This window comes from Moschus berezovskii, chromosome 11 (assembly GCF_049115385.1).
Source record: "Moschus berezovskii isolate FMDL1 chromosome 11, NW_MosBer_1.0, whole genome shotgun sequence".
Classification (NCBI taxonomy): Eukaryota; Metazoa; Chordata; class Mammalia; order Artiodactyla; family Moschidae; genus Moschus; species Moschus berezovskii.
In genome coordinates, this window is record NC_142470.1 from 35,373,880 (window position 1) to 35,400,069 (window position 26,190).

Consider the following 26,190-nt stretch of genomic DNA (forward strand, 5'->3'; position numbering starts at 1 on the left):
TCAGTCCTTCCAATGAATATTCAGGATTGATTTCCTTTAGGATGGACTGGTTTGATATCCTTGCAGTCCAAGGGACTCTCAATAGTCTTCTCCAGCACTGCATTTCAAAAGCATCAGTTTTTCAGCTCTCAATCTTCTTTATGGTCCAAACTGTCACATCCATACATGACTACTGGAAAAACCGTAGTTTTAACTATATGGACCTTTGACGGTAAAGTAATGTCTCTGCTTTTTAATATGCTGTCTAGGTTTGTCATAGCTTTTCTTCCAAGGAGCAAATGTCTTTTAATTTCATGGCTACAGTCACCATCTGCAGTGATTTTGGAGCCCAGAAAAATCAAGTCTGTTGCTGTTTCCATTGTTTTGCCATCTATTTGCCATGAAGTGAATGGGACCAGATGCCATGATCTTAGTTTTTTGAATGTTGAGTTTTAAGCCACCTTTTTCACTCTCCTCGTACACCTTCATCAAGAGCCTTTTTAGTTGCTCTTTGCTTTTTGCCATAAGGGTGGTGTCATCAGCATATCTGAGGTTATTGATTTTTCTCCTGTCAATCTTGATTCCAGCTTGTGTTTCATCCAGCCCAGCATTTTGCATGATGTACTCTGCATATAAGTTAAATAAGCTAGGTGACAATATTTCTTTTGCTTAATGCCTTTTTTTTGACTGCATTGCATCTTAGTTGTGGCAGACAGAATCTTCCTTCCATCATGCAGGATCTTTTATTGTTCTGCACCAACTCTCTAGTTGAGGTTCATAGACTCTCTAGTTGCGACCCTCTGGCTCAGTTGCCCTGGAGCATGTGGGATCTTAGTTCCCTGACCAGAGATTGAACCTGTACTCTTTTCATTGCAAGATGGAATCTTAACCCCTGGACCACTGGAGAAGTCCCTTGTTGTCATGACTTAATGCTGCTGCTGCTGCTGCTAAGTCACTTCAGTCATGTCTGACTCTGTGTGACCCCATAGACGGAAGCCCACCAGGCTCCCCTGTCCCTGGGATTCTCCAGGCAAGAACACTGGAGCGGGCTGCCATTTCCTTCTCCAATGTGTGAAAGTGAAAAGTGAAAGTGAAGTCACTCAGTCGTGTCTGACCCTCAGCGACCCCACGGAGTGCAGCCTACCAGGCTCCTCCATCCATGGGATTTTCTAGGCAAGAGTACTGGAGTGGCTTGCCATTGCCTTCTCCGGACTTAATGCTGCTGCTGCTGCTGCTGCTGCTGCTAAGTCGCTTCAGTCGTGTCCGACTCTGTGCGACCCCATAGACGGCAGCCCACCAGGCTCCCGTCCCTGGGATTCTCCAGTCAAGAACAATGGAGTGGGCTGCCATTTCCTTCTAGTAGAATCCAATTCAAAGTTTAACTGGGGCTGCTTATACTGATATATAACAGTGAATCTAGAGGACATGTTATTTTAAATCTCCTGTCTCAAGTAATGAGAGGCCACTGATGAGTCTGCATAAGCTGTCTTGACCACTCTTGAAACTTCTGTTCCCTCCTCACTCTTTATCCTTTTCTCCAGCTTTAATTTTCCTCCATAGTATTTGTAACATATTATATATTTTACTTACTTTGTTCCATGCTTGTTAAATGAATGGTAGCATCATGAGAGTCTCATTCTCTCACTTGAAAAACTTGACTTGGAAAAACCTAAATTTATGTAATCTGATGACAAATCTATACTGTCAAAATTCTAGGACCTCTAGAGTACAAACCTCATTTAGTATATTTTAAAATAAGGTTCTGTTTTGGAAATTTTTAATTTGCTTATATCTTTTAAAAAACTCATACTTAATGAGGTGCTTACTCAGACGTAGTTTTTAGTCACCCTAGGAATCATGATTAATCCTGAGTCTTATTTAATATAATTTTAAATATAACTCAAAATAGTTATTACTCTGTTTTTGACAGACAGGATCATAGCTTCTTTATAGTCTTTATGTCCACAAACTTGTTTTACTAGTAATGGTTATAGTTTTGTTGTAAAACTTCTTGAATTGAGAAATGCAGTTTTTTTTTACAGTCTTCCTATGTGACATGTGGTTTGTAATATATATTGTCCAGCTAATATTTTCTATCAGCAACTAGTTAGTTGATGGTTTGATCCTACATATAGGATCAACATATAGGGGCTTGTTTAATGGCTGCTTTCCTCATTTGGAAAATTAGCATATCAAAAAGGTACAACATAATGATAAATTGTACTTGTGTCTACTTTCATTTCCAAGGCTAATTATTGTCTCTTTTATACCCTTTTGATATTGCAGTGAGCCCCAATGGAGAAAAGGTGTATAAATAAACCATTATAACCTAAGCAGAGTGTTAACTTTTATTGGTCAGTATATCCTTTGCTTATGTATGGTTCAGGTTTGAGTTTTCTTTGATAAAATCTGAACTAGTTGTGGATTTAAGGCACAGAAGAGATAAATATTGGGAATCTTTGTAACAGAAAGCATTTTCTGTCTCACTCCGCCATTTACTCTCTCTTATAGTCATTCCTGTGCTAATTCAGTTTTGTTTTCAACCAATTTGCTATATATTTACTATGTTCCAGACACTGGGGATACAAAAATGAACAGGAAAAGCTCCCAGCCTTCAAGGAACTCACCATCTAGTGACTATTCACTGCAAGCCACAGGAAGCCCTTTCTGCTATAACCAAGTGCCATGCCAAATCCACTGATAATTCTCAGCAAAACATCACAGCCATGATTGCCTCGCCATATGCATATCAGTGCCTGACATGCTTTTATAAAGGTGTGAGGCAGTATTTTTGTTTCAGCTTTAGCAGATTCGGCATTGCCCCCCACCCCATTTTAGTCTGCTGCAGTTTCAAATGGCACAGATAGGAAGCCCTGAAAATGTATACTTGTACATTTAAAAATTTCCCCTACTACACTGTTACCACCCCCTGTTTTCCAAATGCTGCCATTAGTGGTTACAATAATCATCTGTAATGTTAGCTTCTAAGAACCATAGTACAAGAGCTTCTTTTATAATTTCCCAGATGGGAAGGAACACATGTACAAGCCTGTTAGAGCTGCAGAAACTGGAAGCAGCACTGTGTAGATTTGTATTTTTGGAACTCTTTGGGCTTATTTAAGCTCTCAAAGTCAAACTTACGTATCCATTAGAAATCAAATACCTACTCGGGGGAAACTCATGTGCCACACCAAGGGGAATAAATCATATTAAAGAAGTTCATAAAAGGAACTCCTAGAAACAGCTATTTTCATACTCAGACTATTGTTTCATGTACTTTTTGCAGGATGCCAGCTAATAAATGTTGATTATATAAACCAGGGTCATTCCAGTCGTTTGGAGGACTGTCTCTGAGCATTTCTGTTCTTTGCTTAAATAATAGTGAAATGCAAAGTTCAAAAGCAGGAAAGGGAAATAATTATAAGCTATTCATATGCATATGGAATGAAGCTGTTAATTAAAAGGATTTTTAGTGGCCCCCATTTTTCTCAGTGTTTTTTTAAATTTTAACAGAGTTCTGTGACTTGTAGTCAGAGACCTTTAACAGTTAACTCAGTTGTTGGGCAAAGGTATCTGAAAGTCAGTTCAATGTTAGTTCTTTTTTTATTGTCTCTCTGAAGGTGACTACCCTAACTCCAAAGGGAACTACTTTTGCACTTAGATTATAAAATGAATTTGTCTCCCTGAATGTGAATTTTTTCAAGCTTAGCTTCACCCTTAATTTTAGATGTTTTATGAGTTTTAGAATCATATAATTACATAGTTTCTATTTGCTGAGGCTATAAGTATTTTAAAAATTTTCCATCCTTACTTTACAGAAAAGTACATACAAAGTTGGATTCTTTCTCATCTATAAAAGAATAAAAAGTGATAGATAAACTCAGACTCCCAATCTTGGCTTTCCTTTTAAAACCACTAGTTCTGGGGACTTTGGTTTACTGGGGAGGGGAGGTAGGGGAGAGGAGAGGAGCCAGGAACCAGTACTTAGTTTCCAGACATCACTGGTGACAGCAACTTTTATAAAATCACTAGGTGTGGAGGAAAAAGGTTAGGAATTAACATTAAATTGTTTATTGATTTATCCATTCAGCAGACATTGAGTGGTTTCTATGTTCCAGGTACTGTACTACTTTTTCCTTATACATACTTCCTCTGTCATCCCACATAAAGATATAGTCCAGATATACATGCATTGCAAACTACATGTAAAAATAAAATTGTAACAGTGTTAGATGAAAAACTAGGAAAATGATTAAACAACCTCTGAGTTACTAGCCAGATTTAACCCTATAGAATTCTCAATTTTCTTCTGATGTCAGAAGAGCCCCCAGACAAAGTCCGAAGCCAAAAAGAGAAAATATTTATAATACATAGGATAGACAAGGGTTAGTAAATCTAATAAACAATAACAACAACAACAAAAAAGTCCAAAAACCTTTAAGCAAAACGGGCAAAAGATTTGATGGGAAAGTTTATAGGAGAAATGTAAATAATCTATAAACAAGTAAAAAAAAATTGCCCAACTTCATTCATTGAATCTAAATTGAGGTAGTTTTTCAGCTATCAGATTGCCAATGTCAAATGAAAGAGAAACAGCCAGTATCATCCCGTTACTCAGGATGAATGGAAAGAGGCTCTTTCTCATACTGATGCAAACTCATGGGCCCAAATGTGAATTTTTAGAAAAACAATCTATTAAAATGTAAAATGTTTATAGCCTTTGACCCAGCAAGCTGAGTTTTAGTTCTCTCCCAAGAAATAGAAGTCCCACTACTAAAGGGTGTTTATCCAAAGATACTTACTGCAGCACTGTGAAGTTAGAACTACAAGCAACCTGAATATCTGTTGCTAGGGGAATGGTTAAATACAAAATAAATCCATGATGTGAAATATTATGTGACTATTTAGAAAGCAGTGGTAGAGTCCTGTGTATAATAGGACTCTTATTAGGGAAAACAGAACACACAGTTAAAGAGTTATTTATATGCAAGTGTGTGTATGTTTTTATGATCATAGAAAAAGCTGTTTAAGGCCACATACACAGTTACTGTTGGTTACCTTGAAAAGCAAGGATGGAAATGCCTTTTTAAGACAACAACAACAAAAACTTCTGTATCGTTTGACTTATTACAACAAGCCTGAATTTTGTAATGTAAAATGAATAAACAATCGCGAAGTTAAAAAAGAGAGGAAGAAAAGAAAGGGGGAAGTGGCCAAAGAGACAAGAGAAGACTGGGAACATATAGTTTCTTAGAAGCAAGAAGGAATATTTTCAGAGGAGAGAAAATTCCATGTCAAATACTGTTTAGAGATCAAGTAAGATGGGGACCGAGAGGCATTTGTTGTCTTTAGTGGCTGCCCTGGTAGGAAGTAGGGTCAGAAGGCTACTGGAGTGGGCTAAGGGGAGATTAAGGAGAGGGGAGGGAGTGAGGCAGGGAGTATGGACCAGTCTTTCAGCAGCAGTCTGTGCAGTGGAGGAGGAGAGATATCAGAGAGAACGCAGGGAACTAAGAGACCAGCATGATTTCTTTTCTTTCTTTTAAAATATTTATATTTTAAGATGGGAGAGATTTCCAGTCCTTGTCCCTGTGTATACTTGCCACAGTTGTGCATCCTGTAGAAGGCACGGTAGAAGGCAGAGCACGGAGACCAAAGATGCTAGAGGTCAGCAAGTGAGTGTAAGGAGCAGCTTCCAAAGATGCAGGAGAAGCTGGGCTGAGGCCTGTTTTAGACCAAAGGAAGGACATCACATCTGAGATTCCCAAGTATCACAGGCAGTGATTCTTAAAGTCTGGGTTGGGACCCTCCTAGGATGTCTGCTGAGAACTTGTGATATGATTTAGAAATGTGGGTTGGCTCTTAGCAGTGCCTTAGTATGAAAAATGTGCAATTCTGTTAAGTTTCTTAAAAACTTGTATTTGACTTGGAGACATTTGTATGTGTGGAAAGTTTTGACCAACCTAGATAGTATATTAAAAAGCAGAGACATTACTTTGCCAACCAAGGTCCGTCTAGTCAAGGCTATGGTTTTTCCCGTGGTCATGTATGGATGTGAGAGTTGGACTGTGAAGAAAGCTGATCGCCAAAGAATTGACGCTTTTGAACTGTGGTGCTGGAGAAAACTCTTGAGAGTCTCTTGGACTGCAAGGAGATCCAACCAGTCCATTCTAAAGGAGATCAATCCTTGGTGTTCATTGGAAGGACTGATGCTAAAGCTGAAACTCCAATACTTTGGCCACCTCATGCGACGAGTTGACTCACTGGAAAAGACTCTGATGCTGGGAGGGATTGGGGGTGGGAGGAGAAGGGGACGACAGAGAATGAGATGGCTGGATGGCATCACCGACTCGATGGAGGTGAGTTTGAGTGAACTCCAGGAGTTGGTGATGGACAGGGAGGCCTGGTGTGCTGTGATTCATGGGGTCGCAAAGAGTCAGACACGACTGAGCGACCGAACTGAACTGAACTGAGTGTGAGAGTTGCTCAGTCATGTCTGACTTTTTGCGACCCCATGGACTATAGTCCACCATTCTCCATCCATGGGATTCTCCAGGCAAGAATACTGGAGTGGGTTGCCTTTCCCTTCTTCAGGGGATCTTCCTGATTGAACCTGGGTCTCCCACATTGCAGGCGGATTCTTTACTGCCTGAGCCAACAGGGAAGCATCTGTAGCCACTTAACAACCAGAAATAAATTGTTAAGGGTTATTAAAATTTTCTGTTCTCAAATTGAAATCACCATGCTATGAGAATTTATTCTAATTTGGTATTTGCTTCAGAAGTCTGCCAAATACTCAGTGCTTGGCAGTGATTGTAACGTACATTCACATAGTGGTAAGTCCCACAGTTTTAATTCAGGACAATTTAGTATATCACAGTGTTGGCTTGAGTTGATTATGACATTCAATTGTTGCTATTCTTATTTTTTAATTATAAATTACAGTAAGTTTAGCTCTATCATTATCAGTTCAACCTCTCAATGTTTCTTTGTTTTTGTCTTATAATATTCTTATAACTAGACTTCTAAAATACATATGTCTTGTGGTTCACATATGAATCATCCATGATCATTTTGCTTAAGCAGATATGTAACACCCTGCCATTTGCATGTACAGTGGCACACTTCATAGTAATATGTTTCTTGGCAATGTTTACTATTTAAATAACTTACAGTATATTGTCAAGATAGATATAATAAAATTCCTAGGGTATTTTAAGATTTTGTTGTTGTCTGGTGATAAAAATCATGTTTATAATGCATCTTCTTCCTAGGAAAAGTAAATTTTAAGCCATTTGTATGTATTATATAAAATATAAGACATTATCTATCTTGTTAGCATCATGTTTACTGTAACCTAACTATGTTTTTGCCTAATCCTTTATTAACATCAGATTCACTTTTCCCTTCTTGGAATATGGGAACAACTGAAAGATTGGTGGGGATCTTTTTATTACTATGGTGGAGTTTGATCAAAATGTTTGAAAGCTGTCACTATTAAAGAGTGACTAGATATGTGGCACGGAGAAGACAATGGCAAGCCACTCCAGTACTCTTGCCTAGAAAATCCCATGGATGGAGGAGCCTGGTGGGCTGCAGTCCGTGGGGTCACTAAGGGTCACTTTCACTTTTCACTTTCATACATTGGAGAAGGAAATGGCAATCCACTCCAGTGTTCTTGCCTGGAGAATCCCAGGGACGGGGGAGCCTGGTGGGCTTCCGTCTATGGGGTCACGCAGAGTCGGACACGACTAAAGTGACTCAGCAGCCGCAGCAGCAGATATGTGGCAAAGCATATATGGAGTCTCGAAACTTGAATCCAGGTAACCGACACTTCTGGCCTCATTGCTGGCAGACAGTAAGCTGGTCACCAGAAAAATGTTATGAGAGCAAGTACTAATGACATTGTGTTTTCCACTAATTGTTTAAGGATGTGAATGAAGACCCAGGAGAAGATGTGGCCCTCCTTTCTGTCAGTTTTGAGGACACTGAAGCCACTCAGGTGTACCCTAAGCTGTACTTGTCACCCCGAATTGAACAGTAAGTATCAGTGTCATAATTTTATGTAGCCTGATGATTCTTCTTGTTAATGAGATGTGATGCTACTTCTTTTGCCAGTCTTAAATTCTTAAAATGGTTTCTCTTTATTGACTTTTGTTTTCTTAAAATGAATTGTATTCAGCATTTAGATTCCAGATTAAATGCAGACAGCATTTGCCATAGTGATCTTTGGATAGAACTTAGCTGTGCAGTTTGTGATGTGAATCCTGTGCCTGGGTCCAAAATTGTGACTCCTTACAAATGTCCCTGGGTATGTGTAGTTGGGCTTCCCCTGATGGCTCAGTGGTAAAGAATCCGCCTGCCAAGTAGGGTTGGGAAGATCCCCAGGAGAAGGGAATGACAACCCACTCCAGTATTCTTGCCTGGAGAATCCCGTGGACAGAGAAGCCTGGTGGGCTGCAGTTCATAGGGTTGCAGAGACAGGTACAACTGGAGCTACTTGGCACGCGTGAACTGACTAGTGGAGAGAGGGAACCATGCAGACGTGGTGGGGGCAGATCTTTCAGCCAGGGGAGAGCATTCCAGACGGCAGGACAGAGGCCGCTGGGGACTGGGAATCCCAACTCTGTGGCTGGTGCTGCTCGTATGAGCTCCTGAAGCACTCCCCTGCATCCCTAGCAGAGTGTACCCTAATAGTTAATGCATGCGGGTTAACCTGTCTGCCTCCCCTCCAGATAGCAGCTCTGAGGATGGTGCCCTGCTTGCCAGACTAATAGGTTAGCCCTATGTCCCCTGGCAGTCCGTGGGGTTGCAAAGAGTCGGACACGACTGAGCATCTGAACTGAACTGATGTCCCCTAGGGCTTCCCTGGTGGCTGAGTTGGTAAAGAATCTGTCTGCAAGGCAGGAGACCTAGGTTCGATCCATGGGTCAGGAAGCTTCCGTGGAGAAAGGAATGGCAGCCTGCTCCAGTATTCTTGCTTGGAAAATCCCATGGACGGAGGAGCCTGGCATGCTATAGTCAATGGTATCACAAGAGCCAGACCTGACTTAGCGACTAAACAACAACATGTGTGGTTACCTTAAAAAGAACTGCTGAACAGCATCCTACTGAGTTTCTTGTGTATTCATAACTCTTCTCATTGTTTGTAAAAATGTAGCCAGTATCCTGACAGTATTAACTTATTCAGAAGTTAGTGAAGGGAATATTAGAAGCAGGTAGCTTAAAAAGGTGACATGTTTGAATTTTTTTTTGCATTGAAATAGTTCTGTATCACTTTACACAACATTCAGACTATGTGGTATCAGTAATTTGATATTACGTTTGTGTTTTAACTCAGTAACTTTGTTCATCAGTAATGAATCTTATAAGCACTAACCTCACAATGTGCTTATTGTTGGCTAAAATGCTTTAGTAGCTTATTCTACTTCAAAGGAAGTTGAGGTTCATTGAAAACGGATTGTAAGCAGATTTGGTTGGGAACTTCTGACAGGACAGATTTTTCATCAGAGAGAGTTTTTACAGACTCTGCTTGAAATGTATTATTAAAATTCTCTGTAAATCATCTAGTCAGGGTTGGCTGATTTCTGTCTGAGATGTGGTCACCATCCACTTTCATATACCAAGCTCTTTTCACCCCTCCTCTCCTTAGTTGCTCTTAATTCATGAATCATGGACATACCATCTTACACACTGATAAAATACATGGCTCTTTATACTCAAACATGGAAGATTATGAGCATTAATAACCCACAGGCATTCTCTCATCTATTTATATACCTCTGACAATACCTGGAACAGGATCTTAAAGTAGCAGTCACTCAATGAATCTTTTAATTTTTAATTGAAAATACTGAACCATAGCAGTAAGAGGCCAAAGGGTATTGGAAATAATACAGTGAAGTGGTAACAGGCAAGGGTTCTGGAGTCAAGCAAATGTGATTTAAAGTGAATTCTGTCACTTACCAACTGGCAAAATAGTTAACATATGTGAATTTGTTGCCTCATCTGTAAAATAGAGGTAATCATACCTTTTTCATAGTTTTGTTTTGAGGATTATCTTAAATACTGTTCATAAAGCGTTATAATTGCAATGCCTGTCACTATAGCAATTTGGAACTAGTAATGTTATTATTATTGATCAATCCTGGGTGTTCATTGGAAGGACTGATGCTAAAGCTGAAACTCCAGTACTTTGGCCACCTCATGCAAAGAGTTGACTCACTGGAAAAGAGTCTGATGCTGGGAGGGATTGGGGGTGGGAGGAGACGGGGACGACAGAGAATGAGATGGCTGGATGGCATCACCGACTCGATGGAGGTGAGTTTGAGTGAACTCCGGGAGTTGGTGATGGACAGGGAGGCCTGGTGTGCTGTGATTCATGGGGTCGCAAAGAGTCGGACACGACCGAGCGACTGAACTGAACTGAACTGAACAGAAGAATGAGTGAGTGGTTAGTAGGACAGATTGGGGCAGAAAAGGAGAGGATGAGTAAACATGTGAGCAAATACTAGTTCCAGAGTAGCCACTCAGTACACACAGAGTGCATTAAACTAAGAAGGTATTTTGATGATGAGAAAAGAGAGTTGTAAAACAATCACAAGATATAGGTAACAAGAATATTATCAGTTAAGCTGCAGCCAAGAATTTGCCAGCATTTACATTATTTTTCTTTGAAGTGACTGCTCCTAGTTTGCAAGTAAACTTGCTAATAAAATATTTCTCACTCTAAAAATCAAAGATATGGTGGGGAAAATTATTAGTAAAGGGTATATTTTAAAAGTGATTTCCTATTTCTCAAATCTAGCTTTCTACATCCTCCCTACCACCCCCGCCGCCTTTTATGTTAAGAACTGGCCACAGCTTACTTTTCCAGATCAGTTTCCTGTCATTTCTCCCCATGTATCCTGTTTTCCTGTCCTTCAGCTAGACTCCCTCACTTGAAGTTTTCTACATTCACATGTACTCTCTTGCCTCTGTGCCTTTAATAAAACTGTTACCTCCTTGTAAAATGCCCTTCTCTAATGCTGTCTTTGTGTTGAAATATTATACATTTTCTAAGGCTTTTTTCAAATGCCGTCTACCACCCATTTTCCCTGGGCAAAATTAATCTAGCCTTCCTCTGAGTTCTTACAACACTAAACTTATATCACTTTCATAATCTGCACACCATAGATTTAGTTAGTGTTGTGCTTTTTTTTTTTTCCATCTTTTATCTATATCGCAAGCAACTCACGGGGCAAGGAGCAAGTCTTTTCATTCCTTTAATGCTTTTACAAATGCAGTGCAGGGTAAATAATATCAAATAATAGTAGATAATTGACAGTGTTCTAGGGCAGTAAGTAATTTTCCCGTGAAAATGCATCATTGAGAGGTTGTACATTTTTACTGTTTGATACAAGTTCCCTTAATAGAACTGCATGTGTAATACCAAAGAAAATGACTAAACGTTCTTATATCCTTGAGTAAAAGTTGTAAAAATGAGCTTTTAGAGAAAGGTTAAAATGGAAAGTGGTCAAATTGTGGTATGATCTTCTAAGGGCTTACATAGTTGTTAGAGTTATTCGTATCTTTGCCTGACTCTCATAGAGTTCAGATCATAGAAAAGAAGTAATGTCATTTCACTAAGGTCAAGGTCATAGGATAGATTTTAGGAACTGAGTGAAGAGAGGTTGCCGCTATCTTTGTTGTGTGTTAAGCTCTCGTTTCTGTGTTTCATACAATCCTGTCAACTTTTAACTGTTGAGCCATTGATTATAGAGTCAGACTTGGAGAGTTCTTGCAGGAGTCATGGGAAAAGCATCCTACGTGGACCCGCCCGAAGCCGATGCCAGACGCTTGCCCGAGCTCAGGCTTGCACACTTTTTGGCTTCTGCTGTGGCTCTTTCGAGGAAGTTCCAAGTCCCATGCACTGTATTTGACAGGCAGAAGCCCTGGAGATCGACAGCCTGATCCACAGTAGGTAAAAATTGATAAAAGACTTTTCATGGCATGGAAAGCTGTCTTGAGCCTGGGAAATACCCTGTTTTAGCCTGGCTGATGTAATGTCTCTGCCCCAGCTAGTCCATGCATAGGCAAGGGCACTGTGCTCAGATTAACTAGTCTCAAAAATAGGAAAAGGCTACTCTGGGGTCTTGTCATCACATATAGGAAGAGGGATAAATTTATTTTGCCCTAAAGATTTCTAGGGATATGGATACCAAATGCCCCCGAATTAGAGGCTCCCACAAAAGAGAACATCTGTCAGAGAAACTGGGTAGAAAACTCCCAAGTGTATTATAATTTATGAAGCTCTGCAATGCGGTCTCACTTCAGAAATTTGTCCTGGAACGGTTGTCTGGTGGTTCTAGCAGTGCCGGGACACGTGACTGACTGAACACCTGTATAGCATTTAGATACTTATTGTTTCCTGGTCTCTCGCTGTGTTACGTATATGGCTTGCAGAGTAAAAGGTTCTGAGAACTTTGTGTTCTTCTCCAACAAGGGACTTTTATAAAATGTACATGTTTCAGGGTCCATACTTTTGTTTTCAAAGGAACCCAAACCAATCAGTTGAATTAGACACTAAGCAAGAGTCCCTTGGACTGCAAGGAGATCCAGCCAGTTCATTCTAAAGATCAATCCTGGATGTTCATTGGAAGGACTGATGCTAAAGCTGAAACTCCAATACTTTGGCCACCTCATGCGAAGAGTTGACTCACTGGAAAAGACTCTGATGTTGGGAAAGATTGGAGGCGGGAGGAGAAGGGGATAACAGAGAATGAGATGGCTGGATGGCATCACCGACTCGATGGACATGAGTTTGAGTGAACTCTGAGAGTTGGTGATGGACAGGGAGGCCTGGTGTGCTGTGATTCATGGGGTCGCAAAGAGTCGGACACGACTGAGTGACTGAACTGAATGTTCATTTAAAAAAAAAAAAAGTGGTAAGGTATGCAAGAAAAGCTAATGGTCAGTTATGTAAAGTAGATTTTGGTTGAATAACAGGAGAAGGGGGGTGAAAAACTAGATTCCAAACCAGTTGCCTTTTTTTCCTGGCAGGAAAGCTGGAATCGTAGGGTTACGTCATCAGAGCTGGCACGAATCCTTCCTTGCCTTCACCTCCGCCCCAGACTGTGGCAGTTCCAGCAGTGACACCAGAGGTCAAATGGCAGCAGAGGCTGCACAGTTCTCTTCCCCAAAAGGTGTGGGCCTGTCCTTGGCTGCAGCCGGTTAGTGGGAGTGGTTTGAAGAAAACCGGCTTGTCACTCCCTGTGCTGTTCCCACTCCGTGCATAAAAAGAGGACTTCAGCCCCTGAGGCGGACCAGGTGGCATCTTTCACAAGTACAGAATTTGTTTTTAGAACTTTGTGTTGTTGAGTTACAGTCCCGCCTTGGAAATAAATACTCAAAGCTTACCAGCCCACAGACATTCACCATTAGTGAGGCCTGTGTGCCTGCAAATATCCATGTATTCATTCTTTTAGGCAACAAAAACACATTGAAAAGTGACCCAGTATAAGGTCCTTTATTAGATGCTTCAGAGAATATCAAGAGAAATGAGATATGGCTTATGCCCTTAGTTTGCATATAATCAGTAAGAGAGATCAGAACAAATATGGCAAGTTCCAACTTGTATGTAGAAATAGCACAATAAGACTTGGCATGAGAAGCCCTCTGTTCCTCCACTTGCTAACTGGCAGTCCTGCTCAAGATACTTTAACCTTTTTGAGCCTCATTTCATCTTCTGTAAAGGGAGATATATCTTAAGCTTCAGTTTCATCCACTCCAAGGGGGTATGTAAGTGCCTGCTGTAGTGTTTGACTCATGGTTGATGTTCTGTTAGTGCTTCTCGAGTTATATAAACACCCAAGAAAAGATATTAATTACCAAAAGACTTCAGAGAAAGAGAAGGAGATCACAGTTCCAATCAACTCCTTGAGGAGGGGACTTTGGAAAACTTTGTAAAGTATGGCTCTGCCAGTGCAACGTGGCTTTTCTAGAGATTAGATATGGTAATACTGTAGCAATAAAAATGTATTTGTTTAGTGTTTTGAAATGTTCAAGTTGCTTTACAATTTACCATCCCATCTAATCTTCATGATTATATTCCTGGCTTGCATTTGTTTTCATTGAAGTATAGTTGATTTACAGTGTTGTGTTAATTTCTGCTATACAGCAAAGAAACACAGTTATACACACACACACACACACATACACATTCTTCTTTGTATTCTTTTGTGTTTTACCATAAGATATTAAATATAGTTCCCTGTGCTATATAGTAGGACCTTGTTTTTTTCATCCATTCTGTATATAGTAGCTTATATCTGCTAACCCCAACTTCCCACTCCATTCCTCCCCCAGCCTCCTCCCCTGTGGCAACCACAAGGCTGTTCTCTATGTCCATGAATCTGTTTCTGTTTCACTGATAGTTTCATTTGTGTCATATTTTAGATTCCACATGTAAGAGTTATCATATGGTATTTGTCTTTCTCTTTCTGACTTCTCTCAGTGTGGTAATCTCTAGTTGCAGCCATGTTGCTGCAAATGGCATTATTTCATTCTTTTTATAGCTGAATAGTATTCCATTGTGTATATGTACCACATCTTCTTTATCCATTCATCAGTAGATGGACATTTAGGTTGTTTCCAGGTCTTGGCTACTGTGAATAGTCTAGACTGAGTTTCATAATACATCTTTTCCCTTCTAAAAGCTGGATTTCTTAGATCCTTCCTGGTATCCTTCACTGTCTTTACTTCCTTTCCCAGCACATTAAATTATGCTAAATTATGTTTCCCGTGATTCCACCATAGGCCTCTTTCATGGCCTCACCTCTTTGTGGAAGACCCCCAAATCCCCATTTTGAATCCCAGCTTTTCTCCCTGTCTACCGGTCTGCTTTTTAGCCACTTGACAGATTTTGTGTCTGTGTGTTCACCTGACACCTCAAATTCAGTGTCTGGAATGAAACTCATCATTCCTCGAGTAGATGTTTCTGCTTCACAACCTTCTTTCTGATCATAGGACTCTCATGGTCTTCAGTGCCCAGTGCTGCATCTCAAGATCAATAGCCAGCCCATTGTTTTACACTAGAAACCCTCTCTCCACAGTGTCTTTATTTTTGTCATTCTTCCTGTCATTTTAGTTCAGTGCTTCAATTGCCACGTCTCCTTTTAACTTTCCCTGCTATTTCAGTTTATTTAGCACAAAACTCTTCTGTCTTCTTAAAGTAAGTTCTAGTCATATCATGTCCTTTCCTTGCTTCATCCACACCACCAGTGCCTCCCTGTTACCAACTGGATTAAGCACATCTCTCTCATCATCCAGAGTATTCTCTCTTTTAATCCCATCTGGTCTTTCTACCCTGATCTGGCCTCTATGTGTTCCTGTTGTTCAGCCAAACTGGTTTTTTTTGTGTGATTTTCTGTGAACACAGTTTTTATTTTTTTTCACTGTTATACCTTACTACTTCTTATCCGTTCCGTCCGTTCAGTCGCTCAGTCGTGTCCGACTCTTTGCGACCCCGTGGACTGTAGCCTACCAGGCTTCTCCGTCCATGGGATTCTCCAGGCAAGTATACTGGAGTGGGTTACCATTTCCTTCTCCAGGGGATCTTCCCGACCCAGGGATCGAACCCGGGTCTCCCGCATTGGAGGCAGACGCTTTAACCTCTGAGCCACCAGGGAAGCCCACTACTTCTTATACTTGAACATTAAATTTATTTCCCTCTCCTTTAGGATCTGTCCTCTTAGATCTTCTCCCTCACCACCTCCTTTGCGGAACTTTCGTGCCCACCACCATCTGTGTCCCCAGCATGACTGTACTCTCCCCTATTTGTGCCTCTGTTGTCATATTGTTTCCCTGGACTATAAACTCCTTATGGGTGGGCTTCTTCTTCCAACAGTAGAGGCCTGGCGAGCCACAGCCCACCTCCTGCCAAGCTGGCCCTGCCCTTGGTCCCTACGTGAGCTCAACCACAATCCCCACTGATTAGACTCCCTGGTGGGGCAGAAAGCTCTGAACTCATTATTATATCTTGTGCCTGCGAATGCAGGTGGTTTCCATCATTATTTCTTGTTGCTGTGCTTTGTGACCAGCCAGCAGGCTTGTTCCCTTTGTGGACCCTGGCTTTGTTTGGAGAAGTGGAATTTATTTTGCAGAGGAGCTTATCAGCTGAATCCTGGAAGTGGTGCATATGCTTGTGATCGCATATAATATATGAAGTATGAAGGGTTAGTCGCTCAGTCGTGCCCGACTCTGCGACCCCATAGACTGCAGCCCACGAGGCTCCTCTGTCCATGGGATTTTCCAGGCAAGGATACTGGAGTGGGTTGCCATTTCCTTCTCCAGGGCATCTTCCCGACCCAGGGATTGAACCCGGGTCTCCTGCACTGGCAGGCAGATTCTTCACCATCTGAGCTACGAGGGAAGCCCATGTGATCTCATATGACCTGTCAACTCCTCCTTCTGTGGCCTCTCCAACCTCCCCTTTCCCTGTCTTTTCCCCATGGTGTGCCTAGCCACAGACATAATCACTGGGAATATTTGGCTGGCCTGTAATCCACAAAGGCTGGGATAAACTGAAATTTGACCAAAGTTACTAGAGAAAAAGGGGATGAAGAGAACTGAATATTAATACTTAGAATTAGGGGTGAGAGTCAATGAGATTGTGGATATTAGATTCAGATAAACCAGATAAAATAAGTTAAAAGCAGTGAGCTAATTCAGTATTTTCTGAATTTTATTTAAATTTGATACTGAATGCAACATCTTAACAGGATGGGAAATTATCATTTTAGATGCTAAAAAGATTTTTTGGAATAATTGAGGAGGCGTGCGATTAAACACAAATAGATTTAAAAGAAATCTTGCCCTTTAACTTTTAAAACTGCATCAGTTGTCTCAAGAAATGGACCCCAAACTCTTGGGGTGATTTCGTGTCAGGATTTAAGTAATAGAACATCATAGTAAACATGGTTTAATTTAGCCTTACTTATGTTTACTTGAGTCACAGAGATAATCCTGTAATAAATACTGTGCTGCTGGAGATTTTTTTTTTTTTTTTGCCTTTGATAAATATATAGTCCTGAGTATGCTAAGACAACCAGCTGTCAGGAGATGCATATTTGGTTTTAGTGGAGCAAGCTATCTTCGCCTCTGGGGACTTGAGATGTTCGTTTTACTAGTCTGGGAGCAGGGCCAGAAGGGTTCTTCGTGACTTAGAATGGAATTCTGAAGAGTAAGTTCAGCAAGTTTTCATTAGCGAGTTTGGCCTTTTGTCTTGCCCATGCCTCCCAAAAGATCAAGAGCTCAGCCTGCACTTTGAAACATTACAAAAAAGAACCAGAAACAGAATTTAGTTCTGGGAGAAAAATCAATCAGTCCACAAATACCGTATTTTTGGAAACATTCTGGTGCAGAACTGCCACCTCCCCAGCCACCCAAGTTAGTGATAGATTAATGTTTTTAATCTAGCTTTCTATTCAGGCAAACAGTAGACTTTCAGAAAGAAGATGTATATAAATCTGTGATAGCTTAAATCTCACTGATATATGGTTCGTAAACTCGTTTGACCTTTAAGCTCTTAGATTTGTTTTGTGTCTTTGGGCAGTTCTCTGCCTTGTTTCTTTTAAATGCTTTTCTCTTCTCTATAGTGTAATGATTAGCTTGCATTCTTACAACTTAGCTTGATATCTTTAAACTATAAGATATAATGTGTCCTCATTTAAGAGCTGAGGCCAAGCACCTTTCCATTAAATAGCTCAAAGATTTTGTGCTGAGTTTTTTCTGTAATGAAAATGAGAAGTTTATGATTTTCAATTTAAATGTATATATCTCAACAGTGAAGCTCTGAGCACTGATCATTACATGTAGCCAGTGTTCATTTATATTTCACGAGTAGGAAAATATTCCTCAATGGAAGGTCTGAGATAAAAAGTGGATAGTTCTTGAAAACATTCAGCTGTATTATAGGCAGGAGCAGAGAAATTACAAAGCAGAAGAGAAAATGGTCTAGAATGTTCCAGAACTGATGGAAGACACCAAATAGAGGAAATACAAGGAATCTCAATAGCCTCAATAAAAAGAAATTGACATCTATACACATCATCTGAATAGCAAAGATGTAAAGTATCTGAAATCGACACTTCACGTGTAAAGGAATAGCAGACTGACACAGACCTCTTTGAAAATCTTGGAGAGCCATGGACTTTATCCAGGGAAATATACAGGTGCAAAAAGTTCAAATGCAGTTTTGAGAATACACCTGCCCCTAAAATCAATTCATAACCTTTGTTTAAGGATCTTTGTTCTTGGTTTCATTTCTGCATTGTTAATTGCCTTCTACAGTATCTCATGCTGGAACAATCACTGAAGCTTTGAATTTAATATCTAGAGTATAAATCATCATCTAACATCACCCATTTCCCCTTCCTCAAAATCTGCTTTTTTTCTGTGTTATTTTCAGTAATGATTTAACTATCCTTCTATTGACCTTAGCCATGAAACCTAGGCATCCTATTTTCGACCTTCCTCCCGCCATTGTTTCCTGAACTTAAAAGCTAAGTTCATTCTCTTTTCTCATAAGTGATCACTCACCAGTTTTATCCAACTTGTTACTTTTCCCTGTATCTTCCAGGCATATTCCTTTTTTAAAAAAGAACTATTTATCCTACTTTATGCTCAAGTTCCAGCATTTTTTCCTTCATACTGTCTTGAAGTCTGAACTCCTCCAAGTTTGTTTCTTCTTATCCCATTGTTTCAGCTACTTTACCCTTTAATCCTTTTGGTCAAGAACTGAGTGGAAGTACAATAGAAACCTGTGTGTAAAAAAGGTGGCATGAAGGTATGAAAAAGTTGATCATCAGTGCTATGAGGAACTCATCCTCATTCTTTTCAAGCGTGAGGACCTATTTTTAATGTTGCAAACTTTTACACAAGGTTGACTGCAAAAAGTCAACACAAGAAAATTTTTTAGTATGATGGAATTGTTCTGTATCTTGATGGTAGTAGTAGATATATAGCTCTATGCATTTATCAAAACTCAAAAGAACTGTGTGTCACCAAGAGTGAATTTTACTTTGGGTAAAAAATAAACTGAAAGAACGTTTCATAGACTTGTGTAGAAAATAGTGGTACTTTTTAGCATTTCACGTTATTAAAGAGTCGGACACGACTGAGTGACTGGACTGAACTGAACTGAACTGAATGATGAATTAAATGCCTTTTCAGTGAACTTACATTTTATTAATCATAATAGGTTATATATTGGAAATAGGTTATATTTAAGTTGTATAACCTAAATAGGTTATATAAATTGGAAATGGATATATATATACACACACACTTGTATATGCTGTATATTTGTGGATAATATGTGTATATAGGTATGTGTATGCATATATGTATCAGTTCAGTTCAGTCACTCAGTCATGTCCGACTCTTTGCCACCCCATAGACTGCAGCATGCCAGGCTTCCCTGTCCTTCATCAAGTCCCAGAGCTTGCTCAAACTCATGTCCATTGAGTAGGTGATGCCATCCAATCATCTCATCCTCTGTTGTCCCCTTCTCCTCCTGCCTTCAGTCTTTCTCAGCATCAGGGTCTTTTCCAGTGAGTCAGTTCTTTGCATCAGGTGGCCAAAGTATTTGGAACTTAAGCTTCAGCATCAGTCCTTCGAATGAATATTCAGGGTGGATTTCCTTTAGGACTGACTGGTTTGATCTCCTTGCTGTGCAAGGGTCTCCCAAGAGTCTTCTCCAACACCACAGTTCAAAAGCATCAATTCTTCAGCACTTAGCCTTCTTTATGGTCCAGCTCTCACATGCATACATGACTATTGGAAGAACCATAGCTTTGACTAGATGGACCTTTATCAATAAAGTAATGTCTCTGCATTTCAATATGCTATCTAGGTTTGTCATAGCTTTTCTTCCAAGGAGTGAGCATCATTTAGTATGTATATGTATATATACATTTGTGTATATATACATACATATACATATTTTTATATATGTGATATCACACACAGAACATTTACATAGCATTTAATTGGAATTCAGATGCTTAGTGTTCAGTAAATTAGTAAACCTGTAAGTCTAAGGTCGCATAGTGTCTTGAAGCCAAAAGATTGAAAAGACCTGCTACACGGGGTGTATAATGAATGACCATTTTTCTAAGAATTATGATGTTCATGCTTATCAATATTTGCTTCAGTAAGAGCACATTTTAGCTTCCTTCTTGTTCTCAAAATAGCTAACATAATCACTATGTTAGGAAGCAGTTTTTAACCTCATTGTTTTGGCTCACAGTGGAAGGACAGATTCATGAAGACCCTGCCACTTGCATTCCTCTACTGCCCAACACAAGCACCTAGGTTTCTGAGTTTAGGTTACAGTGGAGAGAGCAGAGCTCCAGGAGCAAGGATCTAGGGGGCTGAGCCCTGACACTTTGGGGCTTTCCTCTGATGTTTGGGCCTTGATTTCCAGGAAACTCATGTGGTTCACAGCACTTCTTTCCCAGGGCTTCCAGCTCTCAGGTATTCCACTGGTTCTCATTTTTCTCGATATGTTTCTGTCTCCACAAGGATCTATGAATTGGTCTATTGTTGTTTAGTCACTAAATTGTGTCTAATTCTTTGCAACCCAGGGAATGTAGCCCTATAGGCTCCTCCTCTGTCCATAGGATTTCCCAGGCAAGAATACTGGAGTGGGTTGCCATTTCCTTCTCTAGGGGATCAACTCAACCCAGGGATCGAACCTGCATCTCTTGCATTGGCAGGCAGATTCTTATTGTTGAGCCACCAGGGAAGCCAAATTGTTCTATGACATTAATATAAATATAATAGCTTTTACTTAGTTTTCAGAGCAGAGTGTGGATGTGCCTAGAGTGATAAGTCAGTTGGGTTTTAAAAATAAAGTCATTCTACCTCATCTTCGTCATAAAAATGTATATGGTTTGTTATGTCCACAACATGATTTCAAAGGGTAATTACTTAATACCAAAAGGTAATGGGATGGTTCTTGATTACAGGTGTTTGGTAGGAGTAGGTAATGACTAAAGCTCTTAATGTATAAAATTACTGTATAAAGTGCAACCCCTATACTGTTGTTGGAGGAAAGGTTGAACACCAATGTTGTCAGATTTTACTGTGTGACCTTTTATTAAAGATCATGTAATTTGATCCTGGTATGTCTGACTTTGAGTCTCATAATATAGGGCTAATAATTATATTAGACTTTTTCTACATTGGTTAAAATTCAGACATGCTGTCTTTCACTAGCAGTACTAATGACTTTAATGAATGGAGAAGCCTTTAGTTTAAAACAAAACAAATGATGAGTTAACATAATATTGTAACTAGGACCGTAACAGGGAATGGACATCCTGTCTGAGAACATTATCTTTTATAGACAGCTTCAACAAAATAGAAGTCATACCTGAAAAAGACTGATATCTGCTACCTTGCCAAATTTCAGCTAAAACCAAGCCATTAATTTGAAGAATTTATATATCAGTGAAAATTTATTTTACCAACAACCTTTTTTTCTCTTACATGTTAAGAGCTTTGCCCTCCTGCTTTTTAATCCCTCCCATCCCTACTCCACCCCAATCTTTGAAAAGGATGATGTAAGATTGGGTTATTTTCTGCCAAGTTTTCATCCTGAAACACGTTTTTATAGCCGTGTTTTCTCTGAGAAAAGTTTGTGACCAAATGGCGATAACGTTTCCGTGTTTCCATTTCTTCCTCTGACCTTGTGTGTTCACTGTCTGTCTGCCTCCTATCCTCCCATAATCTCAGGAAGAAAGCCCATAGCTTTTTACTTGGTACCTTATTTAAAGTGGTTTCTTCATTTGTAGCTTTGATCTTTTTCCTACTTTCCACTCCATACTCAGTACAGACAGATATTTCCTAGTCAGTCTTCAGTTTCCTTACACACTTTGTTGATCAGAGCAGTTTTGCATGTACAACTTTCTGGGCTGATATTTATAGACTTTTTTTGGAAGGATACCCCATCATTTTAGTTCCAAAGGCTAACATAGCTTGAAGACTAACTAGGTCCAAGGTCTGATTCTGCCCTTTTGCCCAAATTCTCAATTCTCGATAAATGTAGTGGAGTCAAGGCATACTCCTCCCCTCTGCTCTCAATAGACACTTCACCTCTCTCTGGCCCACCTACCCTTCCCTTCCCATCAGGAGCACGTCTCTAATGAAATACCAAGGCAGACCACTGCTTGGCCATAAGACAGATGGTGGTTTATGACTGTAACTTTCTGGTTCTGTGAACCTAGTGTAAATTACATCTCTGTGACTCAGTTTCTTTATCTATAATCCTCATAGAATTTTTGCTAAGATTGAATGAGAGAATGTATATGAAATGTATATAGTGCCTGGCATATTGTAAATACTAGATACCTAGTAAGTTGCTGTTTTATTATGACTGTCATCTCAATCAAAGTCATCATCTTCCTCCTCCTCTTGAAATACTTGGAGATCCCAATTTTTGAAAATTCCACTCCAGATACTTCCCACCTGGACCACAGGTATTATCAGTCCCCTGAATTCATTTAGGATAGGCTGGTGGGGGAAATACAGGAATAGACATGAGAATATCACGGTAACTGTGACAACCATGACCATCAGTAGGCCACCTCAGACTGCTGACAGGCTAGACCTATTGAGTAAATCTGGGTACTGCTCAGCCTCTGAGATCTTCAGGCTGAAGCGGGCTTTTAGTCAGAACGAGAAGGTCTGGGAAGTCTTCAGCGCTCTAGTGAATCCATTCTGATTTTGGCTTGGCTCTTAATCTTAAGAACTCTTACATGGGTCAGATTTCCAGCATTTTTAGGAATTTTAAAAAAGGTCAGTATGGGCTTTTCAGTTCAGTCTGGATTTAGAGGTGTTCAGGATTTCCAAAGAGAGTCCTGGAACTAAGGAAGTCTTCTTCTGAGTTGACCAGATTGTCTGGGTCCTGAGTTGGGCTGGTTGCAGAATGAAGTGGGATCTGAGGATCTTCCTGTCATTTAGGCCTTTCTGGAGATCTGAAAGGAGGCTTTTGCACATAATCCCTGTTCCTCTGTATGATCACTGTTGCTTGCATACATGACAACTAGAAAGTTTCAGTTACTTGCAGAGTGAAGAGAGGGCCTATCTGGAACCTGACCTTGGACTGACGAATTCTGAATGCAAAGATTACAGTAGGCCTCAGGGCAGCTTTACCCTGTTAAGCCTGGCAAACTCCCACCAGCTTTTTGGAGTCCTGTCTGTCCTTTCTTAGAAATTAAAGTTGCTCCCTTCTTCATTTTAATGAGTCATTTTTAACTTTTAAATCATTGGCTTAACACCCTCATCAAACAGATTAAGAACTTTGAAAATATTATTTATATTTTTCTGCCTCCTTCCTTTTTATCTTTCATTTTTTAAAGAGAAAAGACAAGTGGTAACAAGTACATTAAAAAATTTTAATTTAAAAAAGAAGTACATTAAAAATCGATTATTCTTCTCATTAGGAACTTCTTTTGGTAACATGACACATTTTCTCATGTGGATGTTATTCTTGGTTTTGTCGTGTGGTCCTGTCCTGTACAGGGCAGGACATTTAGCATCCTTAGCCCTGCCTGTTGCTTGAATGACCCCTCAGATATTGAGACCACTTCATGGTACATGTCCCCATGCATTTCCATGTCCTCTTAAGAGGGTGCTGTCACCCCGGTTGAGAGGGAAAGTAATAACCTTTTTCCTTTGAGTTCCAGATTATAAAATGAGCACTGTTAGACTGTTTATTTGAGAACCTTAGTCCTATTCTTAGCAGAGATTTCTAGGAATCCTAGAAGTACTTTACTTTTACTCTGTGGTTGTCAAGCCTCTTACTTCCAGATCAGGATCTCATCTCTTGGGACATAGCATCCCTAGAAACAGTGTCACATAGCTCAGGCTGGCACATTTCAGGTTTGGCCTTGCCCTTCTGTGTTATGCTGCTAAGTCACTTCAGTCGTGTCCGACTCTGTGTGACCCCATAGATGGCAGCCAACCAGGCTTCCCCGTCCCTGGGATTCTCCAGGCAAGAACACTGGAGTGGGTTGCCATTTCCTTCTCTCTGTGTTATGGCACCCTTCAAATTGGGCTGCATGGAGACGTCTGCTTTGGGGCCGCAGTAAGAAAGGGTATCATGACTTTATAAGATTACTAATTTTTCCTCGTGTGACCAGCCCCCTACTAATAAGTTACATTTAAAATTGTATGCGTATGTTGATTATTTGGACTCTGGGACATGCTTTGCCATGGAAACCATTCAGTACATAGTTAAGTTACCAAGGAAACTAGATGTTCTCAAGCCATAGTGCCTGCCATGCAGAGCAGCACACTTAGAGGGATCGGGCCCAATCCTTTTATTCCTCTTCAGTGGTTGTCACTTGTACAGCTTGCCTTGCTGGGCGGTGGCAGGGCGCCAGCAGTGATCCAGTCACAGCAGATTGGGCAGACTCATTTCAGCCAGTACAAGTCCATATATCATCTTTCTAAATTCCATATATATGCGTTAATATACTGTATTGGTGTTTTTCTTTCTGACTTAGAAACGATGACCCTATGTATGAGACAGCAAGAGACACAGATGTAAAGAACAGACTTTTGGACTCTGTGGGAGAAGGCGAGGGTGGGATGATTTGAGAGAATAGCATTGAAACATGTATATTATCATATGTGAAATAGATCACCAGTCCAGGTTTGATGCATTAGACAGGGTGCTCAGGGCTGGTGCACTAGGATGACTCGGAGGGATGGGATGGGGAGGGAGGTGGGAGGGGGGTTCAGGATGAGGAACACATGTACACTCATGGCTAATTCATGTCAATGTATGGCAAAAACCACTACAAGATTGTAAAGTAATTAGCCTCGAATTAAAGTAAATAAATTAATTTTTTTAAAGTGTATATACCAAGAGGTCTGCAAACAAAGCTCAGGCATATCTTCTCTATATAAAGTATATACATGCAGGGCAAACCACAGCTGAGCTGTCGCTTGGCCCTGGATTGTTGTCTGAAACTTTGGTGATCACCTTTCCTTTATTGCTTGTGAAACCCCCTATGAATCCCAAAGCTAGGCCAACTGGAGCCGGAATGAACACAGAGCGAATGGGGTACTTTTTTTTCCCTTCCTTGTGTTATCAAGTGTCCTTGCAAGAAACTACTGTTTCTGAGCCTCCATGTGGGCCCTCTGTCACCCAAAGAAAGCCAGCCAGCTCAAACCAGATAGGAGTCTGTGCACAAATGCTTATTAACCCACAATCTATGTTCTTGAGTATTAACCACGTTTCTCTGTTATTTGTCACTTATTCCAGTAAAGATAGGAACTGAGTGACCTCTAGACCCATTGTACTCTTCTAAAGACAGGGGTGGTAAGAGTATTAGTGCTTTCCTGTTTTTATTGCCTGTTTTGAAATTAAGCTGAATTTGACTTAAATGTTTATAGTGCCTATTTATCACCTGCCCTGGCATGGTGGGTTAGATTCTCTCTGCCAAGCAGCCCTTGTGTGTTACTTTTTAGCCTCTTCACTTAGTGTCCTCTAGTCAGGGTGATGGCTGCCATCCTCCTGTCTTGTCATCACCCTTTGGGCCTTCCTCATTTTATAGTCTGTTATTTCTCATTTTTGTATGCTGTCTTACTCAAAATATTTTCACTTTACATATATATTGCACTTCCGACCTTAGAAGTATATTCTCCACAGTTATCTTTGCAGGCTAGATAGGACACGCATGGCCATCTCCAATTTCCAGTTAAAGTCACAGTTCAGATACCTTAAAGTCCTTGCCCAACTCTCACCCCCTTTCCCAACAGGTCTGGAGCTCAACCTCAGGGCTTCCGAGGGCCAGGTTTCTCGTGCTCTTCCCACTGTGGCACACTGCATGCCTGTGCTGTTGCTGCTTCCTGCAGCCCTGCTTAGATGCTTAGTTGCTCAGTTGTCTCTGACCCTTTACGACCCCATGGACTGTAGCCTGCCAGACTCCTCTATCCATGGAATTCTCCAGGCAAGAGTACGAGAGTGGGTTGTCATGCCCTCCTCCAGGGGATCTTCCCACCCAGGAACTGAACCTAGGTCTCTCACATTGCAGGTGGATTCTTTACCGTCTGAGCCACCAGGGAAGCCCATGAATACTGGAGTGGTAGCCTATCCCTTGCTGTTTTCCTGCTTTGGATTTTTACTTCAGTGCTAACCATCCCTGGTAGAGAGCTAAA

At 40.5% G+C, this 26,190-nt stretch overlaps 1 protein-coding gene across 2 annotated transcripts in view; it reads left to right on the top strand.

Moving 5' to 3' along the window:
- Positions 1-26,190, top strand: part of BABAM2 (BRISC and BRCA1 A complex member 2) — a 413,168-nt gene that overhangs the window by 216,073 nt on the left and 170,905 nt on the right. For both annotated transcript variants that reach the window (XM_055399169.2, XM_055399167.2), the window contains one exon: positions 7,907-8,016. In XM_055399169.2, coding sequence (XP_055255144.1) covers positions 7,907-8,016 — 110 coding nt within the window. The remainder of the gene's footprint in view (positions 1-7,906; positions 8,017-26,190) is intronic.